Source organism: Manis pentadactyla, chromosome 8 (assembly GCF_030020395.1).
Source record: "Manis pentadactyla isolate mManPen7 chromosome 8, mManPen7.hap1, whole genome shotgun sequence".
NCBI lineage: Eukaryota > Metazoa > Chordata > Mammalia > Pholidota > Manidae > Manis > Manis pentadactyla.
This window is the reverse complement of record NC_080026.1, coordinates 80,987,178-81,009,598: the sequence shown is the minus strand read 5'-3', so window position 1 is coordinate 81,009,598 and position 22,421 is coordinate 80,987,178. Positions and strand designations below refer to the sequence as shown.

Below are 22,421 nucleotides of genomic sequence, written 5' to 3'. Positions count from 1 at the left end.
TATTATAAAAATCTTCTCCACTTTTTTTTATACCAATGGCAAGAAAAGTGCAAATGGATAAGAAGAGGACACTTTTTAAAACTTAGCACTGTCTAAAAATGATCTGTCTTGCATATATCTGAGGCCTATTTTGTCTTTCTACCTGTTGTAGGTAATACAGAAGGTACTTTAGTACTTGATGGGTAGCAGAATCAGATGGCCTCTTAGACTTCTTCAACAGAATATTGCATGTTCTGTAAACTGGCAACAATTTATGCATCCATGGGCAACCTCAACCTATTTTAGCCAGTATGATATGCATTTCCCTATGAGGTGGTGGTGGTGGTTAATCTTGATTTTAAAAGTAATAGGTGTTCATTATAGATAAGTAACAAGAAAGAATAAAAATGAACCATAACCTCACTGACACAATAACATCTAACATTTAGCATAATTCCTGCCCCAGTAATTTTTCTAGGCATAAATATATGTAATGAAATTTGAGTCAACCTGTTTACATGTCTTTTGTCTTGAGTTTTGCATTTATATGATAATCAACTTCCCAAGTCACTAAATATTTACAAAATAGCATGATTTTTAATGCCCATATAGTAATGTAAAGTTTGACTATACCATCTTTCAAACATTACATTAGGCACTTGTTTTTAATTTAATTTTAATTATTACAAATATTACCACAATGAATATCCTTGTACAATGATCTTCAAACACATCTCTGATAATGTTCTGTATATATACAAGGCTGAATTTCCCTTAAATATGAGCCTAAAAATTTCTCTTAAAAATTTCATTTCCTTAGATATAGGAACTATTTGAATCACATAATAACCAAAGGATATAATTAAATACACACACATACACAAACTACCAGAGCTAACACAAAGCTCCTATGATTGGAACTAATCAAACTTAATCCTTCCTCAAAAATAGTCAATGGCACGATCTTGAAAAATTGCCTCTCACCCACACAGATAAGTTTACATTTGCATGTAGTATAGTTTTGGTTTATCTATATAATGTATTGTTCTGAAATCTTAACATCAATCATAAACAAGGAAGTTTGTATCTCAGTATTTTTCAATTGAGAGAAATGCTGAGAACCACAAGAATTATGGAATTTAGTCCATTCAGGAAGAGCATTTTACAAAATAATATACAAGTTTTTTTAAACTGAGACCAGTGAATCATTCAACTGGACCTTTCTACTGCCCTTTTATCCTAGGGGCACTCACTGCACCTCACTAATCCAGAGTCCTTCCCTATGACCCTTCTTAAATGACTTATTGTCATGAATTAAATTTGATTTTTTCACATGATCCATTATTTTGAGTTTGATTTCAAGGAGAGAGAAGAACATTTTAATCAGTAACCACTAAAGTTTCACTAGATACTGATTTAAGATCATTATTATTCACTTAGAATCATAATAGCAATTAGGGTATTTTCACTACCTATCAAACACACACTTCAAAGGAATCTCAATGACATCCCCCACTCCCATGGCTGCAAAAAGAGGAATAAAAGAACAAATGTGGTCTCCATAAAGCAGTTTTGTGGCATTACTGCCAAACTAAAAGCAAATATATAAATTATGACGGAGCACTAGTACAGCACACCTGAGAATACAGGTCCAACACTTCATGTTCAGATGAACACAAAGATGGAAGAACGAATGATAAACAAATCAGTCTTTCTGTTAATCTTTTCTCACTAAGCCTCTCTGCTATATTCCTGATAGAAGACATAAAATTATAAAATTTAAAAATAGGACAGATTCTTATCTTTCAAGATGACCAGACAACCTGTTTTTGGGGTTGCTCCATTTTTCTAAGTCTCACATGTGGTCCGTTATCCCTTTTCACCAGTAGTATGACAGAACCATGATCACAGATTCTTTCACTGAAATTTACTCTCAGGCCACAATGTTATAATCAGGAATAAACACTGAGTGTCACTGAATGTTAGCTCTAAGGCCTAACTGTCCATTAGCGTGCCATCCATTGGTAATAATCTTTGCTTAAGTTTGGAACCCACATTATATCGCTGCACAGCCTTTTCAGAGCATCTTCAGAACCATGACACCAAATACCACTCACTGTATATACACTCTTTTGTAATGTCTGAATTATGAACCATGCAAATGTATTAGCTAATGAAACAAGCATTAACACTTTGAAATATCCCAATTCTATCTAAATCAAATTTGATTCTAAATGTTTAAACATAAAGACTCAGTGTTAGAGAAAGTATGTCATGGGCTACAGTTATTGAATTCACTCTGAAATAATCAAACCAAAACTTATTTCAATTACCAGAGGAATGTGGTATATACAAAATAATGGCCAGTGGAGGAAGTAGAAGCAATTTTATAATCTCTGCCTTTCCCCCAGTAAAGATTCAAGTAGTCCCCATCTGAGGCCACGTAATCCTAATGTACTTATTTTGAGGTACAGAGGGAGCCAAACATTCCTCCCAGCAATTTTCCCCAGAAGAAAATATTTGCTACTTCTCTGTCTCAAAATGACAAAAGTAATCTGCTTGCTTTAAAAGGATGAGTTTGAGGATAATAAAAATATACCACATAAGCCACTAAACAGTATCTTATTTATTTTGGTCTTATTATTAGCCCTTGTGAAAAGCCATGGTTTATAGTCAGCTTTCCTAACTGACATATTTTAAGAGCGCAAAATATCCCTACATTTAAAGTATGCGATATATACTTTGGGGAAAATAATGATATAACCCAATGCAGTGGAAAACGTGGCTTTTATCAATTACAATGCTGACTGCTTTTTGCCTTCTTCAGCCATTAGGATTTCAGAATCCTAAAACATCTTGCTTTGGTGAGTCACATTTGTAATACAATCACTATACCCATCCCCACCTAATATACTGTAACACATTTTCCCCTCCCAGATCTGGCCATAGTCATTTCACAAGAGAAAGGAAAAAAAAGAACTGATTAAAAGGAAACAGGACAGACAGTGAGTAAGCCATGAACAACTGCCCAAAAAACTAAAAATCCTGGCAGATCATTTCCATGTGTTTCAATTCAAGTTGCCATGAGAGGAAGACAAAGAACTAGGGTGAATATTGATTAAGTTTCATCCAGTCCCTCCCTTTTCTAAGTGTAGTCCGAGCCAAAGAATTTAAAAAATATAATTACTGGAGAACTTGCAAAAATTTCACACAGAAAACATTTGGAATGTATCCAATGCAAATAGTCTAGTCTGAAATCCCATCAGCCAATCAAAGAATATTTAAAAAGTACTTTATACACATTTTCAATATATACACAAAAAAAGATTTAGGTTATATGAACAGTAGTTCTCTTTCAAAGGTGGGCTGGGCTAACAGATTAGATTTTTTTTTTCTCTTTCTTGTGTGTCAATTATACATTTGTTGCAGACAATTTAGAAATGATTTGTAATAAGAAAAAAACAAACAGTATAAATGACTAGGCAATTAAAATCTATAGATCAAATTGAGTATCAAAATGTGTTAACATGTAGAGTTTTTCTCATTATAGCAAATTTTTCTGCAGAATCATTTCCTCCATTAAAAGGTATTCATACATGGAGTTGTGCCCCCACAAATTCATGCTGAAGTCCTAACCCTCAGTACCTCAGACTATGACCTTATCTGGAAACAAGATCATTGGAGATGTAAATGGTAAGATGAGACCAATAGGGTGAGCCCCAATCCAATATGACTGGTGTCCTTATAAAAAGAGGAAATTGAGACACAGAGACACACATACGGAGAATGACGTGTGAGGATGGAGACAGGAACTGGGATGATGCTTCTGAAACCTAAGGAACACCAAAGATGGCAAGCAAACCAGCAGAGGTTGGGAAAGAGGCAGGGACCAGATCCTCCCTCCCAGCCTTCAGAGGAACCCTATGGACACCTTGATCTTGGACTTGCACTTCCAGGACTGTACAACAACCAGTTTCGGTTGTTTAAACCACCCCACCTGGGGTACTTGGTTCCAGCAGCCCTAACAAGCTGATAAAAAGGTCTCACAGCATACCACCACAGACATTACACGTTGACCACACACATTTTTTCGTGTTGGCAAAATCAGTTTTTCCTCCATGTGCTCCTCCTCCCCCTGCCCATTACTGCAGTTAGGTAAGGCAAATAACTGAGTTTTCCCAGTGGAGTGTGAGAAGTGACATATGCCACAACCAGGCCTGGGCCTTCAAACCATGGCATGTTTTCTTCATACTTTTCCTCCTTCTCATGAGCTCACATTTGGACATGGTGGGTGATGTTTCAACCATACAGATGAGGTCCATGCTTTAAGGAACAGCAGAGCTACTTCTTAGAAGGAATCTGGGTCTCTAACTGACAGCAAAGAACAAGGCCACCCACCAAAGGGATAAACTCTCCTAGAACATTACATGAAAATAAAATAATGAACTCTGTTCTTTAAGCCACCATATTATTAGATTTCTCCCTTATAATAGGTTAGCCTTTTGTCCTACTAGAGTATCAGGGGAAATAAGGCATTTCAAATGCATGCAGTGCAACAGTATATAGAAAAACAAGCAGATCTCTGAAAGAACAGTAACTGTGACTCTGGAGAAGTTTAAGGGAATAGTAAATGAACTATTACAGCTTCAAATTTGAGACACTATATTTAATGATCTTAGTAATTGTTGAACTACAGTTTCAACCCTTGGTGGCAATATATTCATCCTTAAAAATATTTTTTAATTTAAATAATTTTTAATTTAATTTTTAAATTTAATTTTCTTTCATGTTTTCAGTTTTAAAATTTTTCAGTTGAGAAAAATTTAGTATGATCATATTGTTATGATTTTAAAGATTAAAAGGAAAAAAAGCCCAACAACACAAAGGAACATAAAAGTTTCACACTCCTCCTCCAATCCCTTCCTTAGGGAGAGCCACTATGAAGCTGGGAAAGTATCTTTCCAGGCTTGGATGCTTTAAAAACAATAAAAGTAGTCAAATTTAAAATTCAGCTAAAGAGAGATTTTACTTTTGCTTTGTGATACACACCTAGAGTCACATTCTAGGACAAAACACATTCCAATAATAAGCATTTGGAGCCTTCATATTTGCATTAACTCTGGAAGAAGGAAAGTATTTTTTCAAAGATGCTAATTACCAGCAATATGGCCTATTTCTTATTCTTAAGTGTTCTTTTGATGTTTTGATGTTTAAATCTTGTTTAAACATTCCCCAAAACATCATTATGTGAAATTGGAATATATTAGAAGAAAGTTCCTGGAGGACAATTCAATGCTTCTCTGTAGCTTCATTCCACTGCAGACAAACCATGTCTACTTTTGTCTTGTCAAAACACTGAAAAGCACTCTTCTGGAATTTGGGATGTTTGCTTTTCATTAAGCACAGGTTTTTTCCAGGGTGACTATCTGAATCCTTATGGACACTTGTCTATCAGGAAGGTACTCTTTTTGCATTAAAGAAGAAAATGAGGAAATGAAAACTACTCCCATTCAGTTCTTCAGAGACTTCATTAACCTGTGACCAAGAACGGAGGCTACGATGCCAGCTCATGGTTTGTTGGACGTGCACATGTTCCTCAATTCAAACATGTGTTTCCATTTAAACTGCTGGAATGTATATATGGCTCCATGAAGAGTGATAAATATTAGCAAATCTTCTAAGAATGAAGGTCCTTTATGACCACATACACTGTGTTTTGATTCTGTTTTTAAAATGTCTGAGTCACACAAATCTGAACAGTCTGCTTTTTACATCTATCTGGTTAAAGAAGAACAATGAAAAAAAGAAATCCTTCCATAGATCACATCTACTTGTACCATCACAGCCAAATTTGTGATTTCTGCTATTTGTCTTTTGTTTCTTCCCCTTGTAGCAAGGCTGCCCCACGTAACAGCAGGGCATTCTGAAATGCCCAGGTATTAGGGACATATTGAATAGTAACCAATGTCAGATAATGTCAAGCAACATAAACTTCAATAGAATGAGCCTGAAGCAGTGGTGGAGAACTGTGGCACATTCTACTTGGCCAGCATAGCACTTATGAATTTTTTAAATTTAAACCCCTTTAGGAAAGGTGCCCCCCCATACAAACAAGGCACTTCATCATATAGGATACTGATCTCAACATGCACTATGATCCCCTCAGATGGTGTGTGCAAGCCAAATGTTTGAAATGTGAAGGCCACGTGAATTCTTCTACTCCGTCTAAGTCTGTTTCTTTGCTTAGAATGCCCTCCTCCCAAGCCATGCAAGCCTACCTCTTCACATGGCTAACTTCTACTCTTCTAAATAGCTCAAGAAGTCCCTTCTAATCTCCTAAACTACGCCCTGCTCACTTTGGACTCTCCAGTGTGTAGGACACAGCAGGTGGTAAATAAATATTTTCAGAATGAAGAAATGGCAATGCAAGCATCAGCTCTGAAAATATTTGCTTTTAATAGTCTTGGAAGAGAATACAGATGAATGATGAAGTTCCCACATGCACACACACAAAAAAGTAGATCCCACAGAAGGCAAAAGAATGAAGAATCTTGTAAAAGCCATCTGCTCACACTAGGGGTTGTCCAAGGGCTTGATGACCCTCTACAGCATTATTTAACCTCCTCTATAGTTGCTTCTGTATTTCATTCTAGAACACCTGTATATTTGTTCCTACACATGTACTTTCTGCATCCCAAAAACAAAAACACAAATGTAATAAATCCAAATGAACAAAAGAAAGAAGAATGTGAACGATTCAATTTCTTTGGAAGGATAGGCATCTTCCCTTATATAAAACATTTATTTTGAAATAGAGCTCACTAGAAATAATCAACTGCTCATCAGTTTCTCCTATCAGTTTTCAATCAGTTCCCCTCTATTTCCCTTTGCTATATATGACTGGCCAGACTGGCTTCACTAAGGCTCAGAACTTTCAGGGACAGCCAGGGACAGATTGGTAACATGGTTACCAATTGTGAGCAAGCAGAGTTAAAGGTACATCTCAATCATATTATCCCAGTCATGGTCATGCTTACTGGAAATGAGGAAAGCTGTGACGGACTCCTCCCCACCTCCCAGTCAAGTAGGTGTCTGGGGAAGGAAGAAATACAGGTAGCAGTAAAAGGTCATCGGGACAGTGTGACTGGTAGCCCTCACTGCCTCTTTGCCTCCAGTAAAAATGGCATCAGATTTGCCCAGAAGGAACCTCCTTAGAATGAGTAAGTCGAGAAGGCATCCCATCTTTTCCTTGCCCTGAGCATCTCCAGCTCTCTTACCAAAATCTCCTCCCCTTCATAAGCAGGGCAACTTTCATGGATTTTCAGTGCAGTTACAGAAACAGGGACATTTTCTCTGCACTGATCAACAAGGCAGGAATAAACAGCAACTTACCTTCTGAAAAAAGTCTTCTCCACTTTTGCCTTTTCCTTCAGCAGCAGCTGTAAATAAAAATGTATACATTTAAAATAGTTAATTTTTTTCAGCCTATGTATTTAAACAACCCTCCAATCTCAGGTATGAAAATATAAAAGCAAATAAATGATTGTCTTGCTCTCCCAAAGCTCAGTGCCTGCTGACAGCTTCAACTATGCTGCAAAGCTGGCAAAGAAGAAAACACTAATCCAATCAAGTATACATCTTTAGGTGATTTCACACTCACAATTCTCTTTTTACACATAGGTGAAAGTAATCCCAACCTTTCATAGTTAAGGAATTATATGAACAAATTCAACTACCAACGTAATCTTAGCTGTAGCACTCTAGGCATTTCCCACTGGTCATCAAGCCCAGGCATGAGGTTGCCTTCTCAACTGGCAGCTCCCCTGACAAGGCCTACTCTGCACTATTTCAGGTTTACACTTTGCAACAACTATCTCATCTACTTGGACTGCAGTGGCCATCGCACACTGATTCACTCCTTCATTTGCATTTACAAAGAGACAAAACAATGTGAGAATTTAAACACCATGGTGAAGGTCACAGACAACAGTAAAATTTCATGTGAGGTTAATATAAAGGTTCCTGTATTTGAGCAATCACTTTTGTATCTGAGTGGTAACCTATGAATACAGGACAAACCCAGTTGTCTACGTTCAAAAGTCTTAGGACTCTGTGAACACTTTTTTCATCTGTGGAGAGGGGTGTGCAATTTGACTAAAAGAAGATGGGGAACAAAGAGCCAACAGCATCTTGTCTGCTAGGCTGGCTAGCCTCAAACTCCATCCTTCGCAAGACGAACACCAAAAACGCCTCAGATTCTGGCTCAGTGTGTAACAGTGGTCAACCAGGGAAGCCACTCTGTGGCCAGCACAAAGAAGTGAGGTGCAACAGGACTCCTGGACACTGCCGTCTGGAAGATGGTGGGACCCCAAATGCCCACCTACTGGGCAGTACTGTCGACGGACACAGCACGTTCAGGGGTGGGACCCAGGGCACTTGTAAAATTGTTAAAGACCCAAGAAGTGTGGCAGATTATTCTGTTCAGTTGAGTATTCGCAAGTCAAAGAAATAATTCTCTCTGCCCTCAAAGAAATAACGTGTATAAAATTTGAATTCTTTTTTCACAAATTTTAATTTCACAGCTAAATCCACAATCTATAATTTTGTAACGATGTTTATTTTTAATCAACTATAAAATGTTTTACATCCAAAAAATAGAGCACGGAGTACATATTTCTGTGATATCCAAGGACAGTTTGAGGAAATATATGAAAATGAGCTAAAAAGAAATTTTAAATGTTTACTTTGTACTCTGTATGTGGTAGGTTAAGTAACAGCCCCTTGAAGATGTTCATGTCCTAATTCATAGAGCCTGTGACTGTTACCTTACACCGCAAAAGGGATTTTGCAGGTGTGATTAATTTAAGGCCTTGAGATGGGAAGAGTAGCCCGATAGCCAGGTGGGCCCCAAGGTAATCACAGGGGGTCCTTATAAGAGGGCAGCAGTAAGGTCTGAATGTGACAATGGAAGCAGAGGGCGAGAGAGGTACGTGACAACAGAAAGAGAGGGCCAGAGAGGAGAAAGAAGATGCCACAGCTGACTTTGTTGGAAGACGAGGCCACAGATTCAGGGATGTAGATGGCCCCTCAGAGCTGGGAAGACAAGGAAATGCTTCTCCCCTACAGCCTCTGGAGAGAGCACAGGCCTGCTGACACGAAAGAGCCCAGCAAAAGCCATTTCATATTCGGACCTCCAGAACTGTCACAGGGATGATGTCAATACCATCTTTACTTCTTGCACAAATACCATTTCATCAATAGCATGAACTAAGCACAGACGTTGGTGTGAGCATTTGAACCACACATTTCCACAGATTCTTTGTAGTTAACTCTAAAATTATGATTTTCACTAATTTGGAAATACATCAGTTTTAATGCTTATTTTTTAAAAAAGCATACAAAGAAAATTTGAACAAAAAAGTAAAGCTCACCCTTTCTAAACGAACTGCCAAATGTGGCTGATCCTAGATAGACAGGCTACCTAGGCAAGATAAAAGGCCAGCACTGAAACTAACAACCCAAACCTAGAAACAAGTGCCTTGGGGACACCTCAACTCAGCCACCTCTAGGGCTGCTTTGTGTCAGAAGCTAAAAATAGTTTAAGGGGCCCTACTGGGTGACAAAATTGCTTGGCAATAAAAATTGCATACCAGGGCACACAGATTTGAAAAAAATCTACTGACAATGAAGAAATGTCTTTGAAAAGAAATGTTAGAATCAAAGGTATTTTCAAAGGCCTATTAAACAAGACAGATAATCATCCCTTTTTCCCACAATTCAGAAGTCATCAGTTTAACAATTTTATGGTACAATTACATTTTGTTACAGAAACTTCTTTAGGACACTTATTTTGCTCATAACATACTCATCATGTCACAACCTTGAAATGTCCCTTCATTCCAAGTCCAGCTAAACAGATTTCATAGAATGACTTTTCAATCCTTGGATGAATAAAAAGAGAAGACTCTCCTTCATTAGTTCCGAATTATAATTAACCGTGTTCCAGCAAAACATCTAAAAAATTTAATGAGAAACCTGTACCTTTAGCAACCTTATGACTTGAGGAGGAATAGGAGGCAGGAAGTTGAAAATGGCACCAATAATCTTTGGCTTTGTTCATTCCAAGAGTTTATGTATCAGAAACTCCAAATCTGAACCTGATTTCCCCCTAAACCCTGAGAAGTGTTCACTTCCCAAGCTCACAAGTACTCTGTAAAAGACTTGGGCTGGACTCTTGCTTAGATCGTTGTCTTGGTGCAAACCAAGGTTGGTCTCGGTCACTGGCACTTTGGAGGCAGTGTCCTCATCCCATTCTTGGGTTGCTGGGTCTCCTGGAGAACTTGTACTGACCCCCAACAAGGAAAGCTTCGAGTCTGTAAGCCAATCAAGGAAGAGCAACATTTCACCAGAAGTATTCTGTCCCCCCAGACAGGGATCCTTCTGTGCTCAGATTTAAGAGCTCAATTCTCAAACTCACTCTAAATCCTCAGTATTAAAATATAAACTCTGAAGAAGTAAGAGGTTTGGGGGAAGAGGCTTGCAGAATATTTCTCAACATAAACTTAAGTCTTTTTAAATGTTCATTTTGCAGATCCAGAAAAGAATAAAGACAACTTTGCTCTTCATTCCACAATACTTAAGTTCTGTGCTGGCGAATCAAAGTAGTCAAGGCCCTACCCTTACTCAATTTACAACAATGGCCCATATATTCAAAACCATCCAGCTCGGGAGATTAAGCCAAAGTTAAAATTCAGTTCTAGTGACAACCTTCCCAAAGATCTTTTCACAGTCAACTGTCCAAGTTAAACTTAAATTTATCAGAAGTTTAATTTAGCTGTTCTCATTCTGAACGATGCATTAAAAAGCTAGTCATTTTACTCTTAACCCTACATGAAAGCTGGACAGCTACTATTAGCCTGAAGAATAAAAGGGTGTTAATAGGGAGACCATTTGAGAGTTGGACTGCAAGAAAAAATATGAGGTATGATAATATCTTGACTCAATGGTTTTCTTTTCATTATGTTTGGAGGGGGAAATGTTGCTCATGAAATGAGCCAACCTATACTTGATGTCATGGCATTCCATGACCTTTGAAATCTGATTATGTCCTGTGGTATAACAGTTCTACTGAGTCTTTACTTCACATTCTTATAACTTATACACCCTCATTTTTTATTCCATAGGAACATAAACACACATATAATGACCTAGCAGACATTTTCTAACTGTCTTTACAATATGACTTCTGCCTGATGTTCCAAAATGTAATCATTTGATTGTAAAAACCCTTGAATATTCCTGCCAATAAAAGCAATTGTCTTTATTTTCATGACACAGAATTCCAGTAATAAATTACTTCAATACTACTGAAACATGGCTTCATGGACTGTGCAGGTAAAGCATTTCATATTTTAAGCTGAACAATTCATTTTTTATGTGTATTATAATTTCTCTAATGCTTTGCCATATTTTATTTCATATTTTTGCTTCACAAGAAATATGGGATGGCAAAAGCCACAGCCAATAAAAACAGCAAAAGTTGAAACAGGTTTAAACTATTACAGCCCCCTAAACTACAAGGCAAGCCTAGTTAATTACTGAATTAAAGAGGGAAAAAAGTTCAAATTTAAATTCTTCATAGGGCATATGGAAACTTGTTTAAGTATCTTTTTCATTCTGCAATGCTTTTCCATGAAACATCTCCTGTTTTATGGAGCTAACTCTACAAACACAGGGTCTATGTGTTTCATATTTAAAACATGAAATATCTTTAAATATTCCTGTGATAAATCAATGGGTTTTCCATCCCTGTGAAACTGGAGCAAAACAAATAAATTCAAATTATAAAAATAATTGAGAAGTAATTCTTCAAATCAATTCTTCAAAACTTCATTCCTTCCCCACTCCTTTTTTTCTAAAATGCAACCCAAGTATAGTATAGTTGCAACTAAGAAGTCTACTGTATCTTAAGGTCAGCTGAAAGACAGCCATTTAGGTAGTCTTATTCTCCTGCAAAAAATATTTTACTGAAAATTTTAAACATTCACTTATTATATCACTTGAATCCATATGCTAAAAGATCTATGCCATATATTCTAGTCTATATATTACTGTTTTGAGGAAACTTCCCTGACAAGTTGGCCAATTCTACCGAAAAAGGAAACAGCAACAGATGTAGAAGATGCAGTTTCTATATGCTCCTGGACAACGTTTTACATTCATGAATTATGTCTAACACTCTAGACTGGCACTCAAAGCTCTGAGAATCGATCAAAGAAACAAGATACATTAAGTCTATTTTTAAAGTTTCTTCAAGTCTCAATTAAAATCATTCAAATACTCTAGCCAACTGAAGACTACCTCCAAGTTTAAGCTTCAGTAGTGAAGAGTGTCATTTAAATGTTGTATATCTTACATGTGAGGATTCTTAGACCTTAGCTTTCCTAAAACTCCCTGATTGCAGTGTCCACTGTGAAATCAAATTCATCTGCTGAAAAAAAATCATGTAGGCCTGTTGTGAAAAATCAAGACAAAAAAGACAAAAATAAGTAACCTATCTGCATAGTGGCTGGATATTTACGTATGGGTTTCTTTGGTTTACTTTTTTTCTTATATATTGTTTCATTTTTGCAGTCAAAAAATATTCACATGTTCAAAAGTGCAATAAATTGTTTTTGTATGTAGATTATAAAACAGGATGTACAGAATGATCTCAATTCTGTATATATGTATGTATGCATATATAAATAAAAATAATGAATATGCTAGAAAAAGAGCCTTAAAGGATAAGCACAAAATATTGTTATTTGAGTGGTGGAATTATTGGGTCATTTAACTTTTTCTCCTTTATGTTTTTCATAATGCCTTCAAATCGCTTGAACTCCTTTATAATTTGGGGAAAAAAAGAAACAGGTAAAAATCATTTGAGATCCTTCTATTTGAGTGACTTAAGCTTTCATTATTACTAGTTTGTCACATCATTTTCAGCCCATAGTGCAAAGGCAGTCTGGCCAAAGTCTAAAGGTTAGCTACCTGAAGAGACAGGATGACTAATGTAGTCAGACATGAATAGTGGACGGTCAATAAAATCATTCAAGTATAGAGCCATATAGGACTTAATTAATCTAGCACTTTCTACATTGAAACACTCATTTTGTGCAACTCTCAGTGGAGAATTTTATGCCTACAGTAAGAAATTTCACAGCTGAAAATACTAAGAATCCAATATTTGGAAAACCTCTGTGATTCACATCCAAATTGAACAGCTAGCCAGCCAAAAGCCAGAAACAGACATTCTTGAAAATGCATGAACCAAAAAAAAGAAAAATTTCATGTAGACATTTCTCATTATAAACTTGAAAAAGAAGGTCACTTTTACTGAAAAGTCACATCAAATGAAACATGAAATAAAGGAGATAATACCTTACTAATCTGCCACATTCCAGAATGGCTCAATGGCTAAGTGCATGAAAGAAAAGAGACAGATCATCTCTGATAATTGAGCCAAGAGCATGGACCATTAATTGTGCTACCCCAATAAACCAAGACAACCTTTGAGCCTTTTTTCATTTCATTTCCTGCCAAATTTTCAACAGAACAGGAAAGAAAAAAATTATGACAAGGGTTGGGAGGCGTCCTGATCTGGGCTGTCAGTAGTGACCAGTGATGCCTCTCTGCAACCATAAACTCCAACACTTAAGTTCTCTGCAGACTACTCGAAATGCCGACTGCAGGGGCTTTTTTCACATGTTCAACCTCTCGAGGCAGTAAAGATCTGCCAGTATTCCAGTGCTGGGAACAATCTTAAAACAGTGGTGGCCTGGCCACACTCTCGGCACGGCAAGCTACTCGAACCAAGGCCAGCATTCTCTATCTACAAGCTTTTAAGTTTTAGAAAGCATCTGCTGCTGCCAAATACAGGAAAACAAATAGTCACACAAATCTGAGAATATCTAAATTGCATTATTCATTGCTAGAAGCAACTTTAAATTTGAACTCTTTAAGCAATTTTGGCTAAGAGTTTATTCAGACTTCCAGTGTACTGGCATGACAATGAAGATGTCCTTGTGGACTGATGACCCTAACATATGTCAATGGAATCTCAGTCCAACTTTAATGTCATGTCAAGTGTTTTGCTTTCAGACCCTATTTCTTCTTACATAAGCAAATCCTGAAGCACCATTTAATCTGGCCTGGGGTCCTAAGGCCTACTTGACAACTTTGATTATTTACCTAATATTAGTTTAATTTCTTAAAAAGATCAACATTCCTCTAGTTCTATCAAAAGCAAAAGGATGTTCCTGGATTTTACACAGTTCAATGGAATTATGAATACCTAATATGCCACAGCGAGCTTAAGCTGGTCTTCCCAAAGAGCTGTCCTGTCCAAAGCAGTAACCAGTGACTGCTACGGCTACCGAACACTTGAAGGCTTAGTCTGAAACCAGATGTGCTGTAAGAGTGAAAAACACACTGGATTTCAGAGACTTAGTACAGAAAAAGTAAAAATCTCAACTTTTTATTATAGATTGAAACGCTACCTTTTTTATATTGGGATAAAGGAAGTTTTATTAAAATTAATCTCACCTTCTTGTTTCTTTTTCATGGGAGCACAAAATTTCAAATTACATTTGTGGTTCCAATTATATTTCCATTGTACAATGCTAAAACAGGGGACAGCAACTCACTTAGCTGTTACCCAAAGTATAGAAAAGATTCGAGTAGCGAGCAGAGTGACAGGCTATCAAGGGCTGAGAACAAGGACTGTTTCCCAGTAGCAGGAGGCAGCGCCTGAAATCAAAGCTGTATGTCTTAATCTCTTGGGAACACCTTGAGGGAGGAAGAAAAATGTTGGCTGGTATTTTCAAGGGTGGTGGGAGGGTTAAAGAATTAGAATAGTTTGAATAGAACATATAACACTAATAATCATTTCCTTAATATCCAGCTTTGGCCCAGCCCAAAACCATGAAACTATTTAAGAGTTTATGTGGATGGTTATTTAATGGAATGAAGTTTATATTTCTTTTGTGTTTGTAATAACATGGCAAAGGGGCAAGCCAACTTGTTTTAAATCAGAACCAAATGTGTTCCGGGCATGTTTAAAGTTCACATTATATGCAGAAATCTGTGACAGGGCAATCTGTTTTGCTATTCTCCCCGCCAAAATGTGTGTAGGGGTGGGAGGGCATAAAGATATGCTTACTTCTATCTACTCCAGCCATCTTAATGCTAAAAGAGTCTTCTATTGATTCATTTAAACAAAACTTATTTAGCACCTGAGGCACACAGAGGAGATAAAAGTTATGGAGTCAAAGAAACCTGGGTTCAACTCTAGGTTTGCCACTTAACTAGTGGTGTGATCCTGAGCAAAGGATTTAACCTCCTTCCAGCTCTGTTTTCACCTCTAAAATATGCAAATAAGCACTGTATAAGCATTTAATAAATGGAAGCCATCAACTCTGACCTCCTAAATTAGTCTTACTCAACTGCTAGCTCTTTGAGATCAGCAACAAAAATGACAAGACTCTAAAAGGTTGACATTACATAAGAGTCACAGATAACAGGAATTCAAAGAATGAATATGGTAGAGCTTCTGAGCTCATGGTTTAACATGGGAAAGGACAGACATTGGGGAGATGGAGAAAGGGATTCCGGGCAGGGAATGCTGTGAATACCTCTGTCTGTCTAAAACTTCAGTTTCTCTTGTATATGCCTCAGAGCATTTAAATAGCACCTGTTCCTGGAAGGAGCCTTTTGTCCAGGAAGCAGAGGAAGGGGAGCTCTGCAGTGACTGGGGGCCTGATTACCTCAAGTTGGGTCACACTGATTCTCCACCAGGGGAAGCACCAATCCTCACAGGAGTGTTTGGAAATATGCGGGCTGGGGATTGTTACTGTCATGTCAGGATGGGAGTTCGGGGACAGTAGTGCAGACATTTAGTGGGCAGGGTCAAGGCAGTCACAGAGTCCAGCTCAATGACTCCCCCACAGCATGCTAATACCCCTAATTGAGCAATATGGGTAAGGTTTCTTATAAGACTGTCCTTTCTTCAGTCATTGGTCTCCCAAATAGTATGTATCAATGCCACTTCTCTTTCTATGCTATCAGTGAACTACCAAATGGATAACTCACTTGATCTCTTCATCCTCTTTTAAGTTGTCAATAAATTTAACTATATCACAAAATGTATCTTTTTCATTGGATGCTCCCACTAGCTCAAGCAAGACAGGTGTGCTTAAGCAAACATGCCAACTGGTCAAGGGCCATCTTATTAGATGGGGGACCACAGGCATAGCCACTTGAAGACACACTGGGGGAGTGCGCTGCTGATGAAAAAAATCATATAATTGGACTCCACCTACAGATCCCACTGAATCTTAATCTTTGTGGGAGCCCAGGAATCTGCATAATTATAAAAATACCAGGTAATTCTTACACAGTTAAGTCTCAAACACTGTGACACCACTAGAATCACATGGTGACACTGATGCTTTTTATTTCCAAAATCTCAGTCAAGTTGCACATCTGTAACTCTAGCCAGTTGCCCACTGCTGTCTATTGCACATTTCATCTTAACCCCAGGACTACAGAGAATTACTCTGAGAGAGGTAAAGGGTTTAAATATGACAACATAACTCACTTAAATATTAAAGCAATGCCAGTGCTTTGGGTGTTTAGCATAATTCATTACAACCTAGAGGAGCTACTTTTTGGGGCTAAACAAAAGATGACAGAAGCAGTCACTGACTCACAGCCCTTTCTAAACTTGCTCTACTAAGGTCTATTGAGCCAAGACTGCCTTACACTGCACCTCATTATTAGCTGAAGTGCTAAGATAATTAGCAGGTGCCCAGTGGTCCTGGAGGACTTATTTTTCCCCTCAAGAGGACCAAGTCTATTACCTACAGGTTTATGGAATGAGTGCAGATATGCAAAAGAAATGAAGCAAAGGACTCATTCAGAGGAGATCTGACCTTTGGCCATGAAAGGTCCTCCTGCTTCCATAGCCAGCTGTACAATTCAACTGTCTGTAACATGTGGCTTCACATAATCAAGTTACTACAGATCAAGGTATCCTCACTCAAAAGGCCTAGGAAAACATTTATGGAGCTCTTATTTCTGAAACTCAGCAGTCTGCTGCTGATAAATCATACTTTTATGAAATTAAGCAGATCTCTCCTCTCAATAGGTTTAGTTGGAAAAAAGATAGACTCTTTGAGGGCTAAACCATCAATTCTCATCTCTGAAAAGAATCATTTGTTTTTGTTAAACCTGATCAAAATCTAACATATGATTATAATTTACTCCGTTTAAAGTCCTTGGATTATTAACATGAATTCATTTTTCATCAGTAAGCAGAAAACCACCTTTAAATGTGGTTTTCAACTCAAACAACATTTAAAGTGTAATCTTAAGGTAATAGTCTTTGGCCTAGGATAAAAGTTGTAACAGATATCATTACCTCGGTTTCCTTTCACAAAATATGTGTGTATATTTATGATGCAAAAACAGTGGACACATTCTAAGTCACCGCTTTATTCTTATTCCCAGAATTTTAACAGGTTAAGGAGTCATGTTCTATCACAATTAAAATGAATCTGCTTTAACATAGTGGGCCTGTATGTACTCATTTTCTTAAACAGTTTTATCTCCCCAGCTGCTTTTTGCACTCTGTTTATTTTGGAAAGTTTAAACTCATTTTTCTTAAGCTCAAGAAACTGCAATGTCTTAGGCCTAGATGATTCACCAGTCCCAAAATATTCAAGCCTTTCTAAAGAAGCAATGACGGTTGGCAATGCTCTGTCAAGTTCTGGATGCTCACACTTGAGGCACCTATTCTGAAATACACAGTGTAAAAATTCTCTACAGTATCCTTCTGATTTTGCTAAACCCTTTAGAAAGGCTTGAAAAAAAATCCTTGAATTTTAATGGGTCAGGCACAATACTTTAATCCATCCTCTTAAAAATGGTGTATTTTCCCAAAGAATATAAAGATTTAACTCAGGTGAAGATTTTATAGTTTTTATAATTGTACTATAACAACCCTGATATTCTGTAATACGATAAGCACCAATAAGGATGCAGTGATTACACAGTGGTGGAAGTGCATACTCATGCAATCACTATGGAAAATAACTTGGTTTATATAAAGAAAAAGTACTATGATTTCCATGTACTTGACCCAGTAGTTCTAGTTCTAGGAGACAAGGTCCTAAGAATATAATCCAAAATTTAAGAGGGAAAATTATTGGCACAATAAGTTCGTTTTCATATTAACTTTAGTATACTTACACTGAGCAATATCATAGAAAAGCAATACAAAAATTAAGGAAATTTAATACTGGCATTTATTCAAACATTAAGGTCATCTGAAAAGATGATCTGCAAAAGCTTTGATGCAGTAAGGAAAAAATGATTATATTATCCAGTTTAAAAAAAAAAAGAAAAGGTGGCATGATCTTTAAGTAGGTCATAAGTTTATTTGGCCCATATGATTATAACTATTATTCTTTAAATAATGACACAAAACTACAGACATTCAAACTATACATCAGTAACAAAAAATTATGGACAGTCATCAAAAGGCCAAAATATGTATGCTAAGAGCATATTATTATGTTATATATTATCTTTATTTCCCTAATTTTTGGGAGATATAGCTACAGAACTCTGAAAATGACCCCAAAATAGTGTGAACACACACATACATATAAGTAAAAAGCACTTAAGAGATTTTATCATTAGATCTGATTATTTTTTAAATTATTTATGAGAAAAATAAGGATTCAATGAATTTTCATTTGCTCATATCTAAAGTCTGATTTCCAAAATATTTTAAAACTAACAAAGTCAAAATGAATGTGCAAAACGGTACATCTTGCCCAAATTCTTCAACTGTCTATCCCAGCGAGAATGCTTGCCTTCTAGTAGGTCCTGCCAAGCTTCTCCCACTATGCTGAGAAACAGCCTGTCTCCCCATTCCCTGGCCCTGAGTCCACACAAATGAGTCCCTTCGACAATGCCAGCAGCTTAACTATACCTACTTAGTGGCTATAAACAGAACACTATAGCTGTGGGACTTCCAAATAAGCACTTCTTATAAGCACCATCACAAGCCAACAAAAAGATTCTGAAAAATGGGGCGCTACATTACATGCCTGTTAGAACAGCAAGGGCTGGGAGTCTGTGGATAAAATGAGAGTTCCTGTGGCCAGGATTCTCACCTGGCCATGGTTGACTAGCTCACTGCACACCTGTGGGCAATACATTGCTGTTGACTCTATAAAAAAAGCTCTGCCCAGTGCTCTGGGCATGCCACAGTGGCAGGGCTGCAAGGCTGCAGGAGAGAGGAGCAGAGGACAGAGGCTCAGAGGACAGACAGCTGTGTGGGACGACTGTGCAGAGAGGCCCAGAAGATGGCTTTGCGGGATGACTGTGCAGAGAGGCCCAGAGGACGACTGTGCAGAGAGGCCTGGAGGATGGCTGTGCAGGACTGCTGTGCGGACAGAGGGGCCCAGAGGACAGCTGTGCGGGACTGCTGTGAGGACAGAGGGGCCCAGAGGCAAAGACTGGCTTGCTGCATGCAGACTCGCTCTGAGTGAACAGGATTTTAGTGCCTGACCTGCCACCTGGAAATAAAGTTGGGTATAACCCTTTCACCCTAAGAACATTTTGCTGTCATTTTCTTTGGTCACACTGAATCCATAGCGAACTTGCCCGGGGCTGAAACCCATAGGCAAGACACTCTCTCAAAATAATGCTGCTGTATGGACCGCGAGAGACCCCCTTCACGCTCACGTGCAGAGTCAATGAGCAAAGGGAGGGGCAAACTGTTCTCAGCCAACAATTAGGAAAGAATAACTGAGCTTCAGCAGATGCATCTTCAAGCAATTCTTAAGTAATCTTTGCCCAGAGAACTTCCAAAAATGTAATGAATCACAAAATATAAAGAGGTGCAGGTGTTCCCTCCCAGCCCTCTTCTGTTAGATTTTGTGAAAGACAACAAAAATTGCATTGGTTAGAGCTCAAATGTTATTTGGGAGACAATCAGGTGGCTACCATTTTTGAAGAAATATTCCCATAAGAAAAATTAGCCTTACCCATCACTCCCCTGCCCCAGAAATGGAAGGAAACTGGTCTCAGAATCTTAAAATAGAAATGCTCCTTGATCAAGCAATTAACACTAATCCGGTACTGCATCCAACACTTTTTCAAGTGGGAGTGGAGGAGGAGGGGTAATTAAGAGAAAATAAAGGAGAAAATTTTTTTAAATTAATCGAAGGACTTACAGTTAGGAAGAAAGTTGACTATTCTCTAAAGATATTAAGTCAAAATCTGTCTCCAACTTGCTCCACCAGCACCCCCACCAAAAACACAAAGAACAATGACAAAAGGGCAACAAGTATTATCCCAATTTAACCAAAATATTCAGCCACTCATGTGATACTTCATGTATTTCTCATCACAACACCTAAAGACTGTGTACAAATTAAGGCAATTAATACAATGAATGATACTTATTAAAGGATATTTTTCCTCTAACAAAGTTTTCTATGGAAATTTTCAGTCTAGGAAGGTGAAGTTGAGGACATTAGAAATCACATTTGTAAAATTATAACAGGTATAGAGAGAAAACAAAGATTTTCCCACATTCTAGAAAAAGTAATCACACCATCTCATCTAGACAAACATTACTAAGTGCCACTTCATATGCAGTTAGCAAACCTACGCAACTTGGGGCCAGAGGCTAGGAACAGGACTAGGAACAGGAAGAATTCAGAGCAATTCATTCATTTCACAAGCCCCAGGGGCAGAGCGCGTGTTAGGAAAAGCTGGGTGCCTGCAGGGTCAAAGAGCACACAGCTTAACTCCTGAGGACACATCAGCCTGTCTAAAATAACTCTTAGTGCCTCATGTTCAGAGCACCTGGTACCACCGTTTTCTCACTGCATCTTACAAGATCCCCACCAGCCAAGCATAACTCCCCATACTTTTTACCATGCGACAGGTAAAATTAATCTGCTTTTCAGTCACCACCAAGGGAAGAGGCCCTGAGTCACACCCACACTGAGCTGATTCCTACCCAGCACCCATCTTCTTACGACTCAAGGTACCCAAAACAGCATGACAGAGCACATGTCTGTGTGCGTGTGTGTGTGTGACCTTCAGAGCACAGGATGTGAAACAGATGTGAAGCCGAAAACTGTGGAACCAGGTGTACCTACTGAGGAGCTATTTCCCAAAATGGGAGAGTCTGTTTAGACCTTTGAGGGAAGAAACAAGTGCACCAGTAGAAAGGACCTGTTGTCTGAAAAGGCAAAAGCCTATTTCAAATCAGAGTGAGCACCTGTGGCCAAAGATAAAAAGTTTCTGTAAAGCAAAATTCTCTTCTGTCTTTTTTAAAAGTAAAGTATTTCCCCCTGATTCCTAAACATGGGCATATAGTGATATTCTACACCTCTGCACAACTCTTTCTTCTTCCCTGTGGATCCTCTGCCAGGCACTTGTCTCTTTTCTTACAGATAATCTGAAGAACCTACAAAACTACAAGGGATTGACAACAATGAGTAAGAATCCTAAATGCTCAGGTAAGTGGAGTCAGATTTACTGGAGAAACGAGCACTTTCAGTTAGGCAGTGGGTTTGCCATGAAAGAAATCTTTGTTTTAAGTCTAGTATAACTCCCAGGCCACTTGCTTTCACATAGGAGGAAAATGCACTCACTTCCTGAAGCATCCGTCTTTAAAAGAAACGTGAGTATTACTATTTACAATAGCCAAGAATTGGAAGCAACCTAAATGTCCATCGATAGATGAATGGATAAAGAAGATGTGGTACATATACACAATGGAATACTACTCAGCCATAAGAAAAGGGCAAATCCAACCATTTGCAGCAACATGGATGGAGCTGGAGGGTATTATGCTCAGTGAAACAAGCCAAGCGGAGAAAGAGAAATACCAAATGATTTCACTTATCTGTGGAATATAAGAACAAAGGAAAAACTGAAGGAACAAAACAGCACCAGAATCACAGAACTCAAGAATGGACTAACAGGTACCAAAGGGAAAGGGACTGGGGAGGATGGGTGGGTAGGGAGGGATAAGGGGGGGGAGAAGTAGGGGAGTATTAAGATTAACATGCATGGGGGGTAGGAGAAAAGGGAGGGCTGTACAACACAGAGAAGGCAAGTAGTGATTCTACAACATTTTGCTATGCTGATGGACAGTGACTGTAAAGGGGTTTATAGGGGAGACCTGGTATAGGGGAGAGCCTAGTAAACATAATATTCATCATGTAAGTGTAGATTAGTGATACCAAAAACAAAACAAACAAAAAAAAGGGCAGTTCCTGTGTGGTAACCTCCAATGAGTTCTACACAAGGGTATAAAGGGCATATGAAAGTGTAGGCAAAGGGTCTGTTTGCGTTTATACAGAAGATCA

At 38.0% G+C, this 22,421-nt stretch overlaps 1 protein-coding gene across 3 annotated transcripts in view; it reads right to left on the bottom strand.

Moving 5' to 3' along the window:
* The window catches only part of BICC1 (BicC family RNA binding protein 1), a 256,510-nt gene that overhangs the window by 162,526 nt on the left and 71,563 nt on the right, over window positions 1-22,421 (bottom strand). For all 3 annotated transcript variants that reach the window (XM_036895091.2, XM_036895092.2, XM_036895090.2), the window contains exon 2: window positions 7,372-7,418. In XM_036895091.2, coding sequence (XP_036750986.2) covers window positions 7,372-7,418 — 47 coding nt within the window. The remainder of the gene's footprint in view (window positions 1-7,371; window positions 7,419-22,421) is intronic.